The 23,223-nt window shown below is 40.1% G+C and overlaps 2 protein-coding genes across 2 annotated transcripts in view; one reads left to right on the top strand and one right to left on the bottom strand.

Annotated features, from left to right (window-relative positions):
* The window catches only part of LOC145408808 (adenylate kinase isoenzyme 5), a 123,192-nt gene extending 106,184 nt beyond the window's left edge, over window positions 1–17,008 (top strand). The window contains exons 9-15 of the mRNA XM_080279454.1: window positions 818–934; window positions 1,399–1,598; window positions 2,090–2,203; window positions 2,692–2,874; window positions 3,635–3,828; window positions 5,633–5,810; window positions 16,883–17,008. Of these exons, the coding sequence (XP_080135580.1) occupies window positions 818–934; window positions 1,399–1,598; window positions 2,090–2,203; window positions 2,692–2,874; window positions 3,635–3,828; window positions 5,633–5,810; window positions 16,883–17,008 (1,112 nt within the window). The remainder of the gene's footprint in view (window positions 1–817; window positions 935–1,398; window positions 1,599–2,089; window positions 2,204–2,691; window positions 2,875–3,634; window positions 3,829–5,632; window positions 5,811–16,882) is intronic.
* A 1,109-nt stretch (window positions 17,009–18,117) lies between these two features.
* LOC145408596 (hemocyanin subunit-like) lies at window positions 18,118–22,906 on the bottom strand. The gene is made up of 4 exons (XM_080279281.1): window positions 22,841–22,906; window positions 20,938–20,974; window positions 18,947–20,473; window positions 18,118–18,554 (listed from the first exon to the last, which is right to left on the bottom strand). The coding sequence occupies exons 1-4, from the start codon at window positions 22,904–22,906 to the stop codon at window positions 18,118–18,120; spliced, it is 2,067 nt and encodes a 688-aa protein (XP_080135407.1).
* Window positions 22,907–23,223: the final 317 nt, after the last annotated feature.

The raw sequence follows: 23,223 nt of genomic DNA, 5'->3' as shown, positions 1-23,223 counted from the left end.
ATTAATCCAAAAAAGATCTATTATCATGTTTTAAGTGCAATTTTCTTTGGCATTTCTCTGCACCTCCATTTAATTTTCCTTTTCAAGACTCACTTCTTACCTCTTATCGTCGAATTAGACACTATAGGCCTATCTTGCGACAAAAGTATGGCTACATGTCTCCATACTTCTTACCTAGTCGTACTTACTTTCTCCCTAACCAGCTACTTAACTGAAATAAATCGCATTGCAAGTTCTAAGCTGATAGTTGGATATAAATAAAGATATTGATAAAGATACAGATAATACCAGAACACATTCCATCTCTACCGCTGAAATAATCTTTGAGCCTACTTTCAGATTTCCACTGTGTTTTGAGGCTCCTTATCTAATTCGCTAAAAAGAACTATAATCAGCACGCAGCCTCTTCAAGAACACACCGCTGGTTAAGTCCTCGTGTCTATCCTTTTCTTACACATGTTGGTTAGATGTTCATTAATTAGTTCTCCCCGGCAGATCAACCGCATTTTGGCCAAAACGTCCTGCTGCCTGTACTATCTAATTAAATGCATCTGTGACTTAGTGTTCAATTTGTGGGAGTGGCTCAGTTCCGTCAGGTAAAAACAAGCCGACTATAATGACCTGAGAAACACATTACTACCTGGTTACTGAAGTCCATCGAATTTAGTGCAAACATGACTTAGTATTCAACTGATGGAAGATGGATTGTTCCGACAAGTGAAAATAAACCGAGTATAGTATTTAAGGAGTGTGGGAGAAGGCCAGTTCTGTCATATGAAATTAAACCGAGCATAATTGGTGTCTCTGGTGGCCACAGGTTCATATCGTGAGTACCGCAAGATGGCGCCCTTCACCCAGCACCAGCCCATCTCCACCTCAGTCATCACGCCGGCGCCGGACGAAGAGACTCACCCGCCGTGTCTCTTCTTTATGGGTGAGAGATTGTACTTTTTTTTATATACAGATGACAGAACCAAAGACTTCTCACTCTCTCCCATTTATCCGCATCCACGTACTTTTATTTTTTTAATCCCTCACGCCAAATAACTAGCCTTTTCAGCTCAGCTGTATGATTGTATTCACCTCTGATTAACAAAGCCAGTCATGAAATTAGAGCACTTTCGATAAAGTACTGCAGACAGTATCTTTTTCACATTCTAGCTAACGCCCGACGATTATATTAAGATCGGGAGATATTTCTCTGACTGTCAAAAATTATTAAAGCTCCGACAGTTTCTTAGCCTTTCCTGTGTATGCCTGTGTATCTATTCGTCCATCTGTCAAACATCTCCCTCTCTCTCCACTTTCATATATCCATCATCTACTCATTTCTCAACTTAAAACCATCCGTCCTTTTCTTCCCCTTCCCTCCTCACTCTCTGCATTTCCCTCTCCCAGGTGGGCCAGGTAGCGACAAATGGCGGCTAATGAGCGGCATCACATACCTGTACCCGGGGTGGGCGTGCATAGGTGTAGGACAGATGCTGAGGGACCATGTGGCTCGCTTCACGCAGGACCCGGAAACATACTCACACCTGCCGGGGGAGAAGGTGCTCATGATACAGAACCTCATGAGAAAAGGCGAGCTAGTGCCACAGGTGAGACAGGCTATGATGATGATGACTGTGATGATACTTAGCTTGATGATGATGATGATTGTGGTGTTACTTAGGTTGATGATGATGATGATGATTGTGATGATACTCAGCTTGATGATGATGATGATTGTGGTGTTACTTAGGTTGATGATGATGATGATGATATTTAGCTTTATGATGAAGGTGATGATAATGATTACTGGTAGTTGTGGTTATAACATTAATGATGACTGACTGCACTGTTGGTTGTGGTGATGATTAGTAACTCATTAAGGTTTGACTAATGACTGACTGATGTATGACTACTGACTGAAGTCTGATTAATGACTGATTAATATATGATTAATGACTGAAGTCTGACTAATGACTGATTGATCTGTAACTGAAGTTTGTTTGAGGTTTGACTAATGACTGACTAAGTTTAAAGACTGGCCGAAGTGTGACAACCCTATCTGTCACTCAGTACTATTCTCAATCTTCTCTTCCCTCAGGATATAGTGCTGAACTTAGTGAAGGAGAAGCTGGTGGAGCTAAAGAATCGGGAGGGCGTGGTGTTGGTCGGCTTCCCCAGAGACATCATACAGGCTCAGAACTTCGAGGAGTGGGTATGATACTGATACTTGATACAGATGTTGTATTTTGCATTTCATTCTTGCTATGGTCTGACGGGGGTGCCATATTATTATAATAATAATTAATTATTACTAGTATCATTATTATTATTATTCTTAATTTTATTATTATTATTATTATTATATTATTATTATTATTATTATTATATTATTACTGTCATTATTATTATTATTATTAAACTGAGATGTTATGGCGTGCTCGCTCATACAAGTAATGAATGGCACAGCCCTACAATGTATTCAGTATGAACAGTGATATTAGCATCGGTGTATCGTCATATGAGTGTGTGACATGTGGTGGGACTGATGGCCTTCAGGGAACAGCGGACTGACATTTCTCATTAATGCAAACGGCTGAATACAAAGCACAAACATAAATGCTTAAGTTGTACCAAGCTGACAGCAGTCCATGCAGACCAGCAGTGAAAAAAGTAAACTAATTCCCTCTCCTCCCTCTGCAGTTCCACCAGATCCCGCCACTGCTACTCATCGACTGCTCGGAGCTAGAACTAGGCAGGAACCTAGGGCGACGGGAGCGACGGCTGGACGACACGGTAGCAGCTGCAAGGAGACGACTGGCCATCTACAGGGAGGTGACGCTGCCCATGCTGAAGGCGTTCGACGAGAAGAACAGGTTGAAAATTGTGAGTAGCAAGACGATAACAGAAGACATTAATTTAGGTCAAATTCCCAAGATTATAGTGCTACCTTTATGCCGAATACGTTAAATGACACGCCAGGTAATTTTCTACAATCCTGAAATCCATTAAACACATGTAACAGTCACTACAAACGGATGTTACCCATACGAGGTTAAACTAGGCGAAGGCTGGGATTTACTGCTGATATAATGTGATTGAATTACGAATGACAGATCACTCTCGCCTCAAATGTCTGCAGTGAATATAATATCAGCAATGCAGTTTATTGATGAGTTTATGTCCAAATCCCAGACAAAAAATGTTGGTGTTCAGTGCTGATAGTATAATGGTTACGTCAATCATATTTTCCCTCTGCAGGTTCACGCGACGCAGACTGTACGCAGACTGTAATGCTTGGGTGCCTTCCGTCCCAGTCACGTTCGGGACCTTGATTCTTAAAGCGATGGTTGCATGTCATAGGCCCGTATTCTGAGTGACTTGGGAGATAGAACACTTCTTTCTCACTGATATACTTTGCAAATTACATCTCGTTTGAGTCAGTGATGCACACTATGTCACTGTCAGAACAACACAAATATCAGACAGGAAAATATTAAAGTGTACAGTAAGACGCGAAATAAATAGCAAAGGAAGAAGTGTTACGAACTCTACCATGCCAATCAAAATACGAGTACGACCCATAGTCTGGTAAAAGGTATATTGTGTGTTATCCTTGTCAGTAACACGCCTCTTCCCTCTGCAGATCGACGGCGACGCGGACTGGGAGCAGGTAGAGAGGGAAGCCAAACGCGCCATCTACGTCGAAACGCAGAACCTCGGCCGCCGCGCCCCCAGGTCCTCTTTCTACACGCCCACGCCCTCGCCACGCCGGGCACTCCCACGCGGCGCCCCATCACCTTGCACGCCCACTGGTTCTCACGCCGATAGCACCTGCAGGTTCACCACTCACGCTGCTCTACGCTAACCATGGCCCTGTTCTTTTTCCGTTGCACTCTATTCTGTTGGGTTCTGTTGTTTTGCTGTATTCTGTTGTTTTAGTTTATTCTGCTCTACATTGTACTGTTTTATTCCAATCGTCTATTCTGTCCTATTCTATTCCTTTCTGTTTTACTCTGTCCTATTCTGTTGTATTCTGTCTTATCATCTTCCTGTATAATGGTATATTGTGTTATTCTGTTCTATTCTAGTTTATTCTGTTCTATTCTGTTCTCTTCCAGTCCATTCTGTTTTGTTTTGTTCCATTCCATTCCATTCTGCTTTGTTCTGTTCTGTTATTTTATTCTAGTCTATTTTACTCCATTCTCTTTTACTCCATCACCTGGGTTCGATTTCGGAGCGGGTTGGTCATCTACAAACACCAACCATGAGCAAGTGAAGGCTAAACCCACTCCCCTAAAACTACCACTAATGCCCACTGAACCCCTTCACCCACACGACCTATCCTGTACTCTTCCTACCTTCAGACGGTTTTCTTCGGCACAGGGAGAGGCATCAGGTTGTAAGGGGGTTAATGGAGGTTGCAACTAACCCCTAAGATGAGTAAAATCGTCCGGTGGTAGCAAGAATAAAAGGAAAGAGACGTCATGGGACCGAAGGGATTAACAGTGCGACAGTAAAATTATGTAAACTCATTAACCAGCAGAATCAAATGACGTATTTTATTGTTTTATTATTGCTACTTCCAGCCAATTTCTAAAAATTCTGTTTGGATTCTCTTACCGACGGGGTTAATGAAGGCTGTATATAACCCATGCAGTTCAAGCACCCATCACATTACAAGCACAAGTCTCCTCTGAGCCGAATAACATCGTCTGATGGTAAGACGAATAAATGCTAAAGATATCATCTTAGTGAAGAACTTAAATATAAACCAAGTTTACATAAATAACATGAAACATCAACGTACTGTAAGCAGAAATAAGCTGGTAAGGATAGCTGCTACACAGAGCTTAACATTCCGGAATACGGGTCCATGCGTGTGTTGTGCTGTGTGATCAAGGGTGAATTATCCAGGCATCAGGACGTCCTGTGTCTTCCTCAACACTCTACTGCCACCTCTCCATCCGCACCTGTTTGAAATTATAGTTATTACTATTTTTTTCTTGACACTGAATTTTTACCACTTATCTACTAACGAGCAATAATTGATTTTTTTTTTATCTTTAATCTACTTTATCAAGACAGAGTTTGCCTCTTTTCCTTCCTCCTCATATTATATATATATAAAAGGAATGATTTTGTTGCTGCAAATGAGTGAGAGTGCAGCCTAAAATAAAAATGGTGAAAGAGTACATGTTTAACAATCAGGTGCTTTGCAGTTTGTATTCACTGAAAACAGTACACACTGGAAACAGTGCAGGTTGGATGTATTTCCCAATCACCACACTTCAAAAGAGAGCTGGAGGTGTAAACAAATTTTCTTCTGTATCTGACCGTTTTTCTCGATTCTGAATCAACGGACAAAGAGGTTTTATATAAACTGATATGGGGGCGGACAACAAACTGTATACGACCTGATAATTAATACGTACAGTTGCTGGACGAGGAATGTTTATCGTATATAAATGAGAGGAAATTTAAACAAGTTACCAGATAAGTATTTTCTATATACCATCTGACGAGTAATTCATTGTTACTGAATAGAGATTTTTTATAGCTACTGAGCCAAAAATAATATACTGGACAAGGTGATGATGATGATGATAATAAAAAATATAATAATCTTCCTTTCCCCCCACAGAGCCCAGCCAGAAGACGACCTGGATCCCGACCCTCCCCCAAGCCAAGCGCCCACCGACTCACCACGACACGAACTCCAACCACCCGATACAGAGGTCACGTCAATCTCGCACGAATTTAGCGATGCCGACGTGCACGATATTATGACCACCCCCAAGAAACTCACGAAACAGGAGCTGGTCTGACATCTGCAGGTGCCCCAATGCATAATTTGGCGTGTACCTGTGATAATAATAATAATAATACAATCTTCCACGAGAAACACAGTGAGCTGCAGTGAGGTGGGTTTCATGTTACCTGGCCACTTGGATCTTTCACGGCTCACCCTACATCTGATGACCACCTGTATCTGTCTCCAGTTAGTCTTTACCTGGCTCAATCTGCACAGAATTACCTGGCCAATCCCTTATCTAATATCAACCTGTATCATCCTCCAATCAACATTTACCTCGCTCTCACTCCACCTGACTTCTACGTACATCATCATCCTACTAATACATACCTGGGTCGTCCTCCACCTAATATCTATCGGTCTCATCCTCCTAATAGTTTTTACCCGCCTCAACTCTCATCCTATATCTACCTGTCTCATCCTCTTATTAGTCTTTAAATGGTCCATGACACACTTGATATCTGCTGTCCCTAATTCACCCCACTTTTCTTTTCTACCTTGCTCACCTTTCACTTGGTTTCTTTCTACCTCTCACTACACCTGATATCTACCTTTCTGCTCACCTTTCATTTGATAATTTCCACGTTTTGCTCTCTTCATTTGACATTTCCCACCTGGTTCTTTATAATCCTTCCAACCCCTACCTGATCCTCCCTTCTGACTCTGGTTACCCTGCTGCCTTGAATTCTCTGACAATTCTACTATCTGTCTAACCGAATGACTGTATCCTGTCCTACTCCCATCAAGAACTCTACAATAACACATCATTCTCAACCTGCTACCAGCCTTGCCTCTACAGTACATCTGTCCTACCTTGAACTTGTTTGCTTCCCGTCTGCCATCATTCTTACCTGCTAACAAACCCCTACCTTACCAACTTAAGCTCTCTGCCTCACTTCTGCTACCTACTGATTTGGGTCTATCTTGTTGCTATCTTGTATTGTCTTCTAATAACCTATCTTGCCTGCTAATCCTCCCCTACTTGGCCATCTTGAACAACATTTACTTCACTCCTAATTCCGGCCCATTTTTCTTATATCTTAGACTCTCTGCCACATTATTGTACATCACTTTCAACCTATTATCTCTTTCACCTGCTACTTCCTTCCTACCTTGCTGCCAGCCTGGACTCGACCGCAACACCAGCTCTACGCAAACCAGTTCTGTGCCCCGAGAAACGCCGCTTAGAGCAAGAAGCTACTGTGATATAAAGCATTATTCACGTTCCGAAAAGTATTGTCTTGTGTTGGGCGTTTGGCATGTTGTTGCTGGACATGTGTGGTCGGCAGTGTGAGGGTCGGTAGTCAGTCAGTCGTGCTTAGGGTCGTATTTTAGGAGGCACTGGAGGCTTCGTGGCAACTTTTCCTCAACCAGTGGTGCAGTGGTAATATGTCCAACTCAAAATTGATCTCAAGCCAGTAAACTCTTGGATGATATCACTCCTTGTTCCTGTTCACCCAACCTTATAATCTAGGACTTGGAGGACAATTTGACTTGCGTATTGTACTCTATGATAAGACTGGAACTTAGCAGAAATTAACTCTCCGTGCAGTCCATGGGCATGAATCCTAAGCCTTCCTAATGATTTAATATGTCACCAACACAAGCATCTGGAGTTAGAGAAATGGAGCAGTGGATAGTAGTTCATTCCCCAGACAACAGATGGCGAAGTGAGGGGGTGTGGCGAGAGGAACAAGGGAGGGTGAGGGGAGGTGAAGTGATACGAAATGTCTAGAGCGGTGGTGGCGAATACAGACCAAATTTAACATACGAGTATTATCTCCGATCCCATGACAATAAAGTGGCAATAGATTTTCGGTTTTACTAATCACACACACACACACACACACACACACACACACACACACACACACACAAAATGATCGTCTGTCAGCCTTATGAGTCGAAGGGTCCACCATGAGATCATTAAAATCATCTCGTGTTAGCTAGATTCAGTAATAAGTTGGTCGGGTTACAAAGTAGTAGCAACGCTGGCAGAACTAATAACACAACTATCCTTAGAGGGCTATACGAGACACGCAGGCATTAACTTCAGTGTAGATATTATAGACATCTCTTTAGGCCGTTGTTGCCCGCCAAGTCAAGCGCCAGCCACGCCAAGGACTACTCAACTAACGGTAAAGGGTGCTCGAGTCAAGATCTAATACACACAGGCTAATATTCCTGCAGTAAATCCTACGTGTATCCAGCAGTATGTATAAAGCAGTGTGTGTGTGTGTGTGTGTGTGTGTGTGTGTGTGTGTGTGTGTGTGTGTGTGTGTGTGTGTGTGTGAAAGTGTGTGTGTGTGTGTGTGTGTGTGTGTGTGTGTGTGTGTGTGTGTGTGTGTGTGTGTGTGTGTGTGTGTGTGTGTGTGTGTGTGTGTGTGTGTGTGTGTGTGTGTGTGAGAGAGAGAGAGAGAGAGAGGGGGAACTGGCATAAATTGCTACCATAGATTTTATTCATGCCATTAATGTCAAGACAGTGCCACACATTTAGGGCCAGGGTTATACCTCACCTCCCTCGTCTTGGTGGCGCCTTCCTTAACTGATATATTATAAATGTAGTAGCCACTGAGTAAATGAACTGATAATCCGAAGCACATACATTGGAATTTTCATCAGCGTTAATACCGTTTGCTGGAGGAACGAAATCTATTCCGCTATCGTTACTGAGGTTCCAATACCGTCATAATTAGCGACACAATGCTACTTTATCAGATTTCGTTGCGTAATCGGATCTTTCATATCACTTCATCATCCCCCTCCCTCTCTCCCTTCCCAGAACTCCATTACGACATCTGTTGGCTGAAGAACGAAGTACTGTACTGTCAACTGCTTCACTCCTCGAACCTCAGATATAAGGAACATAAAAGAGCATATCAAGGTGTAATGAACATAATAAATAGCTAAGAGAGAGGTGCCACGAAGTCTACTAGGCCACAAAGAATACAGCCCTTACCTCGCCTCGATTCTAAATAGATTCGATTGCTTGAGAGGGCGTAGTTATTGGACACAATTTGTTTTTTATCTTTTTGCAACAATCTTAAAGACAATCAGAATGGCTTTACTTATATAGGTAGCATTCAGTACATTAACTAGGGAATCAGAAACTCTTGGAACGAACTGCACAGACCCTACGGAAATAAGGAGTAAGGCTTAATCGCTTTTTAGGCTTTATTTATTTATTTACTGTCATTTAATCCACAGTAAATTGCACAAAAATGTCCATTAAGATTTCCTTGTTTTTCATAAAGCTCATTTGTTAGTTCCCCTTATTTTTAACACATCTCTTATTTATGATGTGAACTGTTTGTACTTATATATTACTCTGAATATCTTGAAATTTAAATTAGTCACACTGGTTTACGTATGACACAGTACCGTATTTGAAAACAGGTTACTGAACTAGACATACAGTACACAATATTATCGGTATTTCAAAATCGTCGACCTGGGTGTCATAATGTAAAGCAGACATAACAAAGCAAACATAAAGTAAAGCAGACATAAAGTAAAGCAAACATAACGTAAAGTAGACATAACGCAAAGCAGACATAACGAAATCCAGACATAACGCAAAACAGACATAAAGGTAAAGCAGACATAACGCAAAGCAAACATAACGTAAAGCAGCGAGTAGTTATAATTTCTGTTACTGATTATACGTCCGGTCAACGAAGGGAAGGACAATGAATACTCTAAGCGTCTTGTTAAACACTGACATTATTGGGCAAGCTGACAACGGGATCGCTGTTAGTTCGTCTTCTCTCTAGTACAGGAAACTCACTAACATATCTTCCTTACTGGTTTATTTTTATGTATGACACGTAAATGCTCTCTTTATATTAATGTACAAAAGCACGGTATATTTCTTTATAAGACAATAATATTCTATTTCATGTTACTAAAGCAGGCTGTATTTTTTCATATAACTGTTTACTATTCTCTTATTTACGTAAACACTGTCGATGGTACAGGGGAGCATCCACGGCTGCACTAATAAATCGCCAAGGATAGAGCTAAGGAGCTTCTTCAGCCCAGGAGAAAATGGCCCTTGATAATATCGTCTTCATATTTTCTCTAAATAAAAACAGAACTCTGCATAATTACAATAGGATAACCTGCATGTCTAATGATGTACTAAACAAATTAAAATATTGTTTGAAAAATTAATAATACTGCTAGTTACCCCTTCGGCAAGAGGGGGTCTCTACATAAATCACCTGGCAGTAGCATAACCACAATAAAATGGCATCATTATCACTACCCAAGGGTTGAGACAAACGTATTTATACTGACGAAGGGTGCCCGTGCGAGGGTGACTGATTGCCCAAATTTTGCAGTAATTATCTGGGGCCACAGGCTGACTGACAAACACACATCTGAATCATAAAAGTAACTGCTGCATCAGGTGTCACACATGTACAGCTGTAATCAGTAATATTCTTACAAGTCTGTAGTTTCTAAGTAAATGGTTCGATCAGCAAGATGACTTTTGGTTCCAGCGCAGTTTCCAGACGGTGTAAGGGATATATATACTGGCTATAACTGTACAGTGTCATATATGAAACTGTAGGTGTGAATCAAAGTTCTTGTGGTTCTCGCTGTGCAATGCCATTTTATGTCCGACAGACTGTGGTACAAAGGTTGATACGGTATATACAATAAGTTTCAGAGTAGTGTTCTGAAACAGACAGCCTCACAAAATTATACACTATAGTTTGTTGGATATCCCACTCGAGCAGGGACGCTAGTTTACCTTGCCTGTCTGTACCATCATTTATCAAGCTAAGGAAGCGTATTAAAATCCGCATCATCGCAACATAGCAGTGGAATACTCTTCCTGCCTCAGCGGTTAGATAGTGGATTGCCACTGTTGTGGAACTAGGATTCAATTTTCCCTCGTTAAGATTCTTGTGTCACTTGTCATTCCCTCCACTACAATGCTTCAACACTAAGCTCCGAAAATTATTGTGTAAATCAACCTTGAAACCCAAAATCACTGCGGGGAACCTGTCTACACCAGTAATTGTTAGTGTGATGACCAAGATAAATTTCTACAATTTTCGTCTACCTTGTGTTGCGTTCTTGGCCTCCTCCACTCTAGCGTTATCTTGACTAAGAGCTGTATCACTAGTTTAACATGTTTCCAAATGACCTACCTAAGTCAAACATTACTGAATGAAGGAATTCAATACTTCAGATGTGAAAAAAAAAAAAAAAAACTTCATGTGTTTCTATGTACGACAACGTAAATACAGTACGATGAATCTCAATGAACGAGAGAAACTAATCCTTCATCATCAAAGTACACTGTTCTGTAATTTGTTATACACTTGTCTGTAAAACAACAGGTGTGTGGAATCTCATTAAACGAAAGAATTCACAAGTGTACATCTTTGCCGTCATTTGTTATACACGTGTATGTCAGAAATTCTCTATGAAGGAGATGGAACAGTATTAAGTGTGAAAGTACCTAACAACGAAAGAATTCACAGGTGTACTTCTTTGCCGACATTTGTTATACACGTGTATGTCAGAAATTCACTGTGAAGGAGATAGAACGATGTTAAATGTGAAAATACCTAACAAACTTGCATCAGCGCTTAAAGTTTCATATGTCAAAGAAACGATCACATCCCTTTGCTATAGTATTTCTGATAGTTATTAATACCAGACCCGTCCCTTGCCAAGCCAGATTACGACTGCCTTTTATAGACAGTACCTCTTTACAATATCCAGGGGCCCAAGAAGCCATCCCATCCATCCCTACAATACACTGGCGTTTTGTATGGCCGTATTCTAAGTGGATGTAATATTCGTAACGCCTCTTCCTTAGCCATTTGTTCAGCACATTAACATCTCAATATCTTCTTGTATGTCATTGGCGCAAACAACATCAGTGTGCATTGTGTAAAACAAAGTACTAATGAGGAAGTGCTACGAAGCCTTCAATGTCACCTAGAATACCAGTAATTTTTCATGTGTTCTTGCTATCTTCAGGCCATTTCTTCAGGTTAAGAGAGTCCCCTGGTTACTAAGGGGTTCGTCTCTCCTAAGGCTGAATGAAATCGTGGAAAGATAACAGGAACATAAATACGTCAACAAACTAAGGGGGTTCACACGTGCGGAACTGCCGGCAATACAACACAAGAATGGCTAAACACTGACGGGCACGAAGACACACTATACTCTATTTAGCCTCTTCTGCTGCATGACATATTATCAGCTTATCCCTGCTACCCCCAGACTAGAGAAGTTAATCCTAACCTTCATTTACCCCTTAAGTACATGGAGTCTCTCGTAAGATGGATAAAAGCGTTTGGTGGCTGCCTGGGTAAAACAGAAAAATGCGTCGTGGGAGAGAAGGGGTTATCCTCCTCGATCCTTTGTCAAATCTTTATTCTTGTTAACGCTAGTTGATTTTATTCAATTCACGTACATTACCATACCTAACCCCTCTGGATCAAAAAGGCTTCTTGTAATCTGAACAAAATCGTCTGGAGGTAGCTGGGATAAGACAAAGAATAGGGCATGGAACTGAAAAGGGAACTGACGAAGGGCACCAAGCCCCCCCATGCATGTGACTGGCTGCTACTGGTGTGGGAAGGACAATAGTACGGCTCTTCTTTACTTTAATTACATATATTTAGTACATAAATAGCCTTGTGTCGCACTCAACCTTCCATCACTTCCTGGAATAAATCTACTATGCGCTATCAAGTAAAAAAAAAAAAAAAAAAAAAAAAAAAAAAAAAAGAATTACTATTGAATGATGCTGATGGTAAAAAAATATTAAAATGTAAGTTGTATTTTCGTTATTTTTTTTTCTTTTTTCTCCTATTTTTCTTGCTTTCGCGTGACACTCTTCCAGGTTCACCCAATCCCATTCCAGCACTGCATTGGTGGTGTGGTCCAATTTCGCGATAAATAAATACATAAATATAAATAGAGTATAGTGGTTGACGTCTACAGCCCGCCAAGTGTTAAAGTGATGGCAAAATTGAATCACAAGCAATAAATCAGAAGAGAGATGTTACGGTATATCTTTGGCCTGGGACGCCTTTTTTTTTTTTTTTTTTTTTTTTTAAAGCCCGGATTCTCGTCGGTTAAGGAAGTTCCCTAACACCTCTTCCTAACCGATTTATTAGGCTGAGTGCTCCTTACTATATTCTTCTGTGTCATTTAAATAATTCCGATACCACCATTTTCAGCATAAATAACATACAAACTGCATTTAACCAGCCGCATCCCAAAATAAATCGCCATGGAGGAGGTGTTCGGGAGCTTTCTTAACTGACGAGAATACGTACCAGTAACCCTTTCACGGCGTTGGTCTGTAAAGGCTGAATAAAATCGTCTGGAGTTCGAGAAAATAAACACGCAATAAAAAAGGAGACAAACTGAATCCTTCTGGAAAGTCGGGCACAGCTGAATAAATCGTCTGATGTTTGAAAGAACGCAAGATCGAAGCCCTACCATCACAGTGAAAAAAACAAACAAAAAAATCAACACTTCTGATGCGTTGTTTGTCGTGGCTTAAAAAATAAAAAATAAAATAATAATAATAATAATAATAATAATAATAATAACAACAATAATAATAAAATAATAATAATAATAATTTTGACCATCGCAGTGAAGGGGTTAAAATAAACAGAGAAAGGAAAGGGGGGAGGGGGACTGAAGCTTTCCTCACGAGATTATAAAGGAGAGTATATACTGGATGATATACGTAAAATTGGATATATCTATACATGATCTGTCAATGGCTTTATATATCAGGTTTAAAGCCGGCTCATCACGTGATTATAGGACGTAATCTTTGTGGGCTTAGGAGGCTCTCTCACACAACCCCTTATAAAGATCAATGCCAGTGTAATTTGCATAATATTTCTAACCTTTTTCCCACCTAAGGATGAGGTTAGGTGGGGTAGAGTAAGCAATGAGAGAGGATGCATGAGTGAGTGAGAGAGAAAGAACATTTATTCCTCTCAATGCCTTCTTGTTAAATTACATACTTCTTAAATGCGATGTTTTATAACCTTCCTTCTTGCTGACTTCAGAAGACTTTATCTGACCCATCCAGCTCGAAAAGTCTCTCCTCAGCTAAAAATATGGTGTGCAGACAGACAGACAGACTAAGGCAGAGAGAATCGTCGTAGTAAGTGGATAAATATGCAGAAACAAACTCGTAAGGACACACACACACACACACACACACACAAATAATCTATTCCCCTTTTCTATTTCCACTGCAGTACCTTCTCGACCAAACCTCTATTTTTTCCCACTAACTAACGTATTCGATAAAACACGAAGAAGTGCGAAGAGAGCCTCCTCAGCCAACGAGATTATAGCCCCATTATATATATATCCGTATAGCCACCCTCAATATTCAGGTTTCCTATATAGGCGGTTGTTTCTACAGCTTCATATACTGACATTTATACAGTGTTCAAATTGTTATTCTAAGTAAAATTATATAAGAATGTCCCGGTCAGTTTTACTCTCCTCTCGTCAATAAATAGATACATAGACAGACAGACAGACAGATAAATAATAAATGGTCTTATGAATGGCAGTGTATTCTCCTGAGTTGAATAAAATCGTCTGGTCGTGGCAAGAACATAATGCAAATAATAATAATAATAATAATAATAATAATAATAATAATAGTAGTAGTAGTAGTCGTAGTGGCAGTAGTAGCAAAAAAGATCGCGGGATCTTAGAAATTTATACCCTCTGCATCATCGAGTGGACATGGATTCATCTGTGAAAGAAAATTTTAAATTCCACTAATAAAAAGCCAAGAATATGTTTAAAAGTTTCCAAAACTACGATGCAAGAAGGAGTGAGCGTGTGGGGTTGTGTGGAGGCGTTACAAGCGATGTGCTGACTGTGAGGTTATCAGAACGCCTGTCAACATCATACAGCAAATCACTCCCACCCGGCACCAACCACCACATGTGCCAGGCCCTCCACACCTACAGTATAAGTATCCCCATCTCCACTTATAATATAAGTATTCCCACTCTCACTTACAATATAAGTATCCCCACCCTTACTCACAATGTAAGTATCCCCAACCTCAGTCACAATATAAGTATCTTCACTCTTACTTACAATATAAGTATCCCCACCCTCACTGACAATATAAGTATCCCCACCCTCACTTACAATGTAAGCACTTCCACCCTGACTTACAATGCAAGTATCCCCACCCTCATTTACAATATAAGTACCGTATCTCCACCCTCACAATGTATCACCACCTCACTCACAATATAAGTTCCACCACCCTCACTTACAATATAAGTATCCCCATCCTCACAAAAACTGTAAGTATATATCTGAAGATAATATTTCAGTTACTTTGTCCAAATAATTATATCAATGAGACGTAGGAAGCCTGTCACATACCTCTTGCTCACACCATTATCCTTGGAGCACTAACTTCAGACTTCTTTATTAATCTGCTGTTTAACATACACTGTATATCACAAGCATCATACACACATTATCTGCAAACATACCACCCAATTATACGATTTACAAACACCATGTCAAGCAGCAAATATCACTAGAATTGCCACTAATAATACAACAACACATATACACACACCACCAGCAAGGCCAGGTTGTATTGAAGTATGGCATACCGTATAATACCTGAGAGGGGATCATACACACAACCTTGATGACACTAAAATGTAAACATGTCATACAAACGCACACTCACTTACTATACTTTAATTAGTGTATAATACAACCGATATAATGTCACTAAAAATACTTATAGATAGCTAATCACAGTAGATAAATTAAAAAATAATTAGATATAAGAATTAATGGCATAGTAATAATTTTAAGTTAAATGCGTTATACTGTAATTTTAATTACATTTATAATAAGTGAGGCGTAATCATAATACGCTAGGTTTAAATACAGTATTAAATACTATTGTAATAAGAGTAATTCTAATATAAAATCAATTCAACGGTACTAAGTGAAAGCATGTAATACTTCCAACAAGAACTACTAACTTAATCATCACAAAATCTATCACTATTATCAAATTATAATAAAAAATGAGAGCTCAGCAAAGCCAATCTGCCCTGCTCAACCAAGGTGTCTTTAACTCATCATAACTATCACAACAAACCAACACCACACATCACACATCTTAAACACATCATTCAAGCTCCGGTGGAATACTGACTCATCTCACAAGCTCAGCCATCTACATAAAATTTTTGTCTGCATCGCAAGGTGCTAGGTATATGAAAGCAATGCATGCTTATCTTTCGCGTTCTTGTTGGAAAAAACTTGGAAATAAACCTTCACTGCATTCCAGCCATCAGCACTACAACACCCATTTTCACAAGGTACACTCTCATGGCACCCACCCACCCCATTACAATTCCAGCTCACCCAGCGTATTTCTTTGTCCCCACGCCCATTTCTTTACCCGTTCCTCTCCCGACAATTTCATTTTGGAGGTTATCTGAAAACTAACCTTCACTCTACTAAAACCACTAATCCTACAACATTCATTTTCATGAGGTATGCTTCTCCACCCAACCCCAAAGGCCACCAACGTTCCATCCCATCCCACCTATTCCTTGGTTCAAAACGTCCATTTCTTCACCCCTACTCTGACGGTCTCATGGCACGACGCAGCTCACGCGGTCGACGTACAACTGGTTTAGGTAGTTGTTTTTCTTTACACAAGTAGATGCGCATCACATGCGGTACAACTGCCAAATATTAAATAGTAAATTACATAAAAAATGCCATACATCAAAACATCAACCAAAAGTTTAATACCTCATCAGAAGCGTACGTGCCAAAGGCCAGACCATTTAACGCACAAGCAGGAGTAACCATTCACGTTCCCAGAGTGGCAACAGGTATTATCAGTCTTGAAAATGAGGATAAGGGAAGCACAGGGATAAACAATAGGTTTCTGTCAGTAGCCTTAAACACCTGTGTCTCAGTAAGAAAGAAGCTGAGACAGCAAAAAAAGAGAATTGATGTTCCACAAATGATTTACATGAAAAGCGATAAACGTTGCAGAGAACAGAAGTGAGTTTGAAGCTGGTGCAGGACATCCCTGGTGATCATCCACTTCAAATGGATACGCTAGTTCTGTCCTCTAATGAGAACTCTGAGGCACAGTTATTGGCAGCCATCATGAAATAAGTCTAATGCGTAATATGTATGCATTCTAGTGAAGAAAAATCGAGGACAATGTTTAAAGGACTTTGTGAACAACTCTCAGCATTGATGATAAACTAGAAATGTTAGCAAAGGAAGATGGCCACGAGCTGAGATCCAAATGGCAACTGTACCCTCGCCCCCATGACTGGAATCCATGTTACAAACGAAAGATGTACAGTTTGCTGTACAGATATTACATCATCTTTTGTTAATGATGTGTTATTCATGCAATTCAGTGCTCTCAATATGCAAACTTGTCACGTAATACTCCAGTTCAGTGCATGGCCTACAGTACATCACCCTTCTGGTCACTGATGATCACGACCTGCAATGTCCGAAATGCAATGTTCCGGTATGTACTGTGGCTCAATCTACATCCTTTGCAACTCTGCTTTTGCACACCACTTCCAACACTGACTGATGAATAAACCTGGACATACAGGCTTCGGGAACAGAATTTCCTTGAGTTGCTATAAGTACAATGTGCGGCGAGGAGTAAGTAAATTCTGTGTTGAAGAGCCAAAGAGCATACTATTTATTCACGGTTAAATTTCATTGCATTTATTACATATAATATGAATCATATTATTAACAACATGAGTTATTACATTATTTATGCTGTTTTACCTACAAATATGACTCTGCCACAAAACACGGTTGCAATTAAAAGTTAACTGGCTACACAACCAAACATCACAACTTTATAAGTCTAATAAGTCTGCAAGAAGGTAAAATCTCTGACTTCTTTTATATCCACAAAAAATGACATTAATATTATAATATAATCATTAACTCTTTGACTGGTGCGGATCTCTCAATGAAATCATAATCAACATTTTTCATAATACCACCCATAGGTAAGAGCAAAGCAATGAATGCATTAATTGCCGTTTGTTAATGTCTATTGAACTTCGTCCTTCAGATGACAATTATCTAATTCTGGCTACCACTAGCCGATTTTACTTGTCTTCGATGAGAACTCTCAGGGCAAAAGGAACAAAAAGGCATTTACAGGATCATAACAGGAAATCTGAGAAAAAAAAAATCTCGGTAGTTAAAGATGCAGCTGTAACCAAATGATGCAAGTGACATTAATGAAGGCGGATATGTTCACCATGGTGGTACACCTTGACAATGGTGTGAGCATAGTTGCTGAGCTCGTTCAGGATTCGTTTGTCATCAACGTGCCGATCCAATGGGAAACCATGTGGTCGCTTGTCTGGGTACGTTCCGTGGCGGCCATAATGGTTGAAGGAGGTGGATTCATGAGGGTTCTCTACCGCAGAATCAGCCTTTCCATCAGTCACAACCACCACCAGGACGAATTCCATTCCTTGGCTGTTACCCTTAGGAATGAGGAATCTGTTGGGAAGACCAAGGGCACTCTCGAATTCCTCAAGGCCAAGTCCACTGCCACGGCTAAGAGCAGCGTCAGCCTTTTCCAACAGGTATTTGAAACTGGGTACATCAGGGACAGTTACTGCAGATTCCTTAGATGAACGAATAAGGTGGTTGACGCCTGGAGCCACTGGGCAGGGAGAAAGAGTGTGAGCAAAGTAAACACTAAACAGACGCTGCAAATGTCGTTATGTAATCCAAGTTGTTTAAAAAGAAGGTAGGATGACACGAACAGTCAATTCCGATTCAGTGACAACAGCACAAAGGTAATAATTAAATTTATGACTGACATGTTTCAGTCCAAACAGAAATGCGTTTACATGAATACTCTCATCTTTGCCAACATTGTTTTCTTTATAAATATTAACTGCTGTACTATTAATTTTTGTTGTATGAACAGTCTTATCTTACCCAATATTATTTGCTTTACTAATATCAATTACTAATATACAACTGAAAGCAGAATATTTAGCATTCTGCCAATGTAAATCAATCTATTATGAAAAGTTTCAGTTAACTTACGTTTCACCCAGTATTTGTCGAGTTCAATGGCATTCCAGAAGCCTTCATTTATATCATAGATAATTCCATTGTTGTCCCTGCGTGGCCAGGCGAAGATGCGCACTGTGCCGAGAACTTCCTGACCATTGCTGTTGGTGACGTCAATTTTGAAGGAGAAGTCCTTGTGGTTCAGACGTGGGATGTAGGTGGTGATATCAACATCATCAACGTCAACAGTGTCATCAACAGCATTAAGAAGACTGTACTCAAAGTCCTCAAAGTATGTCTCCAGTGGTCCCTCAATGCCAATGCTATCAACTATTACTCCGGGAAATTCGATATCACTCTTGGTGTAGGCAGGAAGGCTGTGTTTGTGTTCCTTAAAGATGTTATCCATGTATTTATGAAGGCGGAAGAATGCTGGATCACGCGTAGCTGTCTCAAAATGTTCCAGGACACCAGGAGGAAGATTGTATTTCCCATGTGGGTCTCCCTGGCGACCCAACATCTTGTGGGCAAGGTTGTGGAGGGAACCATAGTACCCGGGGTTGGGGCTGTACACGGACGACTCAATGACGTCACCAAGAACTTCAATACCATGAGAGTCCATAATGTTTATAGTGCTTCCATCTCGGGCTGCGATGTAGCCGTGGGCAATGGCGTCACGGATGCGATCCTCAATTATAATCAAGTCATGAACACGGGCCACACCGTCCACATCTTCAAAGTGGATGTTGTCAGGGCGGGAGGGGAAGCTGCCGCCATACTTGTACTGAGTGTGAGGAGCAAAACCTTCATGGATAATGTCATCCCAGTGCAGTTCTTGAACAGGATCCAATTGGTTTGAGAGGCGCTCTGCATCAAAGCGGACAGTGAGCTGGTGGTGAACCCAGAAGAAGTTCTCACCCTTACGGTCCAGGTGCCAATTCTCATGCTCGTCAATCCACCAGAAGGGAAACTCCAAGTGCCAGGTGACGTGGTGGGTGTTCATACCAACATCCTCACCGAAGTAGGCCACACGCTGTTCAGGGTTCTTCTTACTCCCAGTGAAAGAGGACTTGATTCTTGATGGCGTTTGTGTCATCTTGGCTTTGTATGCTTCCTGAATGACTTCACTGTTGGTGAACATGTGGGGGGTGACCTCATACAGAGGAGGCAGGACAACATGCTCAGTCAATTCAGAGTGAATGACTGCAGCATATAAGGCATACACAAACTGTCCCTCGTTCACGCGCTTGCGGAAGTAAGCAGCGTTTCCAACAAATGTATCCCAGTCACTAGCATGTTCCAAGACGTCATAAAGGATGAGGGCCTCTTTTCTCTGCCGTTCATTGAAAAGAGAGAACCAATGCTTCTGTTCCAAGAGGGTGTGATCTTCCAGCTCTGCCACAAGTTTTCGAGCGGACTCTCCACCATCATCATAATGAGCTGAGGGACCAACTGGGTTCCAAGAATTTTCGAGCTCCTTTAAGTGGGGATCACGAACTTCCTCATAGACTTTGTAGAGCAGATAGTTGACATCATGCTGCTTCTGAGCCACAGATGCACCTGTGAATATCGATGCAATGATAGAATATGCAGAAACAAAGGAGTTTCTGTTGATATGGGCATCAGTGTGTATGCATAGTACATTAGCTTTGTCTCTTCGTTTCTTCCCTTTATTTACATACCTGTGCAAACAAGGATTTCTATATACCCCAAACGTCGTTTCTTCCCTTTTATTTATTTACTCTACAAATAATTATTTCTAAAAAGAGAATGAAATTAGAAAGGGAAAAAATGCAGCTCTGAAGAAAGGTAATGTGCCGGATATGATTTCTGTGTTATCAAAATACGTTTGCCTCATTTACAATGAGAAGGTTATGCCAGTCTCTTAACAAACAAGGAACAAGAAAGGAATAGAGTCTTTCTGCATAAAGATAATATTATTATCATATCTATTATTATTATTATTATTATTATTATTATTATTATTAATATTATTGCACTACATTAGAGAACGGTGATATAACTGTGTTTACTTCTTGTTCCATCTTGCAGTTCACAAGTCTTAAGTTGATCAAAAACCGTAGAACATAATATCTGAGAGTGCTCACAGAGGATTGAGAGGATATTATTACATAAAACCCATAAAGGGGTGAAAAGATCTCTCTGGCTAGAGACAACAAACCTAAGAGAACATAACTGGGAATACAAGGTGACACGAGTTTGCCACGTCCTTTAACTTACGAAATATGGAGTAAGAAAACACTGATCGTGTCTCACAAAACTGTTTCGATGTTATAATAACATCTGCAAAATGCAAGAAACCAACACCTTAAACATACTGGTAATATTTTAAGATTTCGAAAAGATGTTACAACATGTTCCATACTAAAAACTAATGCCATATTATATATATACATATACATGTATATGTATACTCGAGACAATATCATTATAAGGTGCAATACATAAATAAGTCGCCAAGGAAGACGTGTTACAAAGCTTGCTGTGTCAACCAGAGTACGGCCTCACTGAGTACCATAAACCCTGTCAGTATGATGACGTATTTTGCATTCTATTCATGCAACCTACCGACGATTAAATCCAATACAGGAAACCACTGACTGTAGTGAAGGAGGTTAATAGATGACTATATTTAACAGCAATTCGTAAAGTTCGTCCTAACCTGCATGAAATCGTTTAACTGCAGTAAGAACAAACTGAATATATATATATATATATATATATATATATATATATATATATATATATATATATATATATATATATATACGGTATATATACAGTATATATAGACAGGTAGATAAATAGATAGATATAATGTGATACTTAAAATGTAATTTCCTTAGCACACTATGTTAATACAAGCACTTAAGAAAAAGAATATTAATGCAACAAGGGGCGTATATTAGATTTAATTATTATTTCCTTATGATTCCGTGCTAACATAAGCATTTCTTCAGAGTACCGGTACGCAAAAGTGAAAATTGATAAAACAAAGACTGACAAACAGATTTAACGTTATTAGTTCCCACAGAGTCCATCCCAACATAAGCACTTCTTCCAATAAGTAAAAGGAATCCTAACGCCATGAGAACTGATCATTAAATTTGACTCTGTTATTTTGCTAAGACTACATGTTAATATAAGCATTTATCCCCAGTAAGCAAAACAGAAAACTGATACAAGAAGTGATAATTAAATGTATGAATTATTTCCTTAACACTGCATGCAGAAAATTCTATATTTCAGTTCCGTTTCCCATCCTTCCTGTAACATTTTCATCCATGACTTCACTTCTGCATGACACCTTTCCTACTTTCCTGCAAGGGTTCGTGGTTACACAGCTGTGTTACACTTGTCCTGTACACGTGTCCAAAATATTACCTTTATAACTTCGAAAATACACGAGGTGAATTAAGTGGGATGCTTAATTGTGACTTCGTATAAATTTAAGTATACAATATCGTTTTCCTGGCATATCAGTCAGTATGGACATGTCCTTCATTAGTGTCAATTACCTTTTATATATCAGGGTTCACCATACACTGAGTTAATGTGCAAGACTGTTATTCTGAGCTAAAGAAAATAATCCGGAGACAGGTAGGTAAAGTAAACCTGATGTTCTCGGACTGAAAGGCTACAGGAAAACTGTGACTTCAACGACATCGGAGGATAATACTGTAAAGCTTCAAGACGTTCTCAGACTAAAATGCCTAATGGAAATTATGTGAATTACGTGGAGACGTAAGGTAATATGTTAAGTATTATTACGATTTCTGACTGAAAGCTATGGAAAGTTGTGTAAATTAAATGACAACGTAGGGTGATACTGGAAAGTAACATGACATTCTCTGGCTGCATGGGTGAAGAGAGACTGTGTGGTGTATACTAAGAAAGTAATGTTACAAAGTCTTTACCTTGGCCCAGAACAGCGGCCGAAGCCAGGAGAGCACACACCAGAAGAAGCTTCATGGTGTCAAGGATGAGACGCCAAGACCCAGCGCCACCTTATATACCAGCGACACACACACCCTCCCTCAGCCCCACCGAGATAAGACCCACTTAGCTACACGCACAAATTTCCTTTAAGCACTTCAGATCATTCCACCTTCCCTGCCAACAAGCACGTGAAAACCATGGTGCAATCACAAGGAAAACTGACCAGTCCTGTCTTCCATGTATCACGTACAGTATTTCTTAGCGTCAAAGAATAGCCCTCCAAATATTCTCTTACTTTTGAGCGTGATAATACGGAAAGAACTCTTTGTAAGTTACCATTTTTAACAATA

The sequence above is a fragment of the Coenobita brevimanus genome, chromosome 78, assembly GCF_032717465.1.
Source record: "Coenobita brevimanus isolate Jiangsu-jjx chromosome 78, ASM3271746v2, whole genome shotgun sequence".
NCBI lineage: Eukaryota > Metazoa > Arthropoda > Malacostraca > Decapoda > Coenobitidae > Coenobita > Coenobita brevimanus.
The sequence above is the reverse complement of the archived record's forward strand: the minus strand, read 5'-3'. Positions and strand labels throughout refer to the sequence as shown.

Bases quoted from the DNA above. Each gene is read 5' to 3' on its own strand.
- LOC145408596 (XM_080279281.1), bottom strand. From the start codon at position 22,906: ATGAAGCTTCTTCTGGTGTGTGCTCTCCTGGCTTCGGCCGCTGTTCTG. The intron at 20,474-20,937 runs GTTATATCACCG...CGATATTCACAG, and splicing joins TGGAACAAGAAGTAAACACA to GTGCATCTGTGGCTCAGAAG. The intron at 18,555-18,946 runs GTAAGTTAACTG...CTCCCTGCCCAG, and splicing joins CGACAAATACTGGGTGAAAC to TGGCTCCAGGCGTCAACCAC.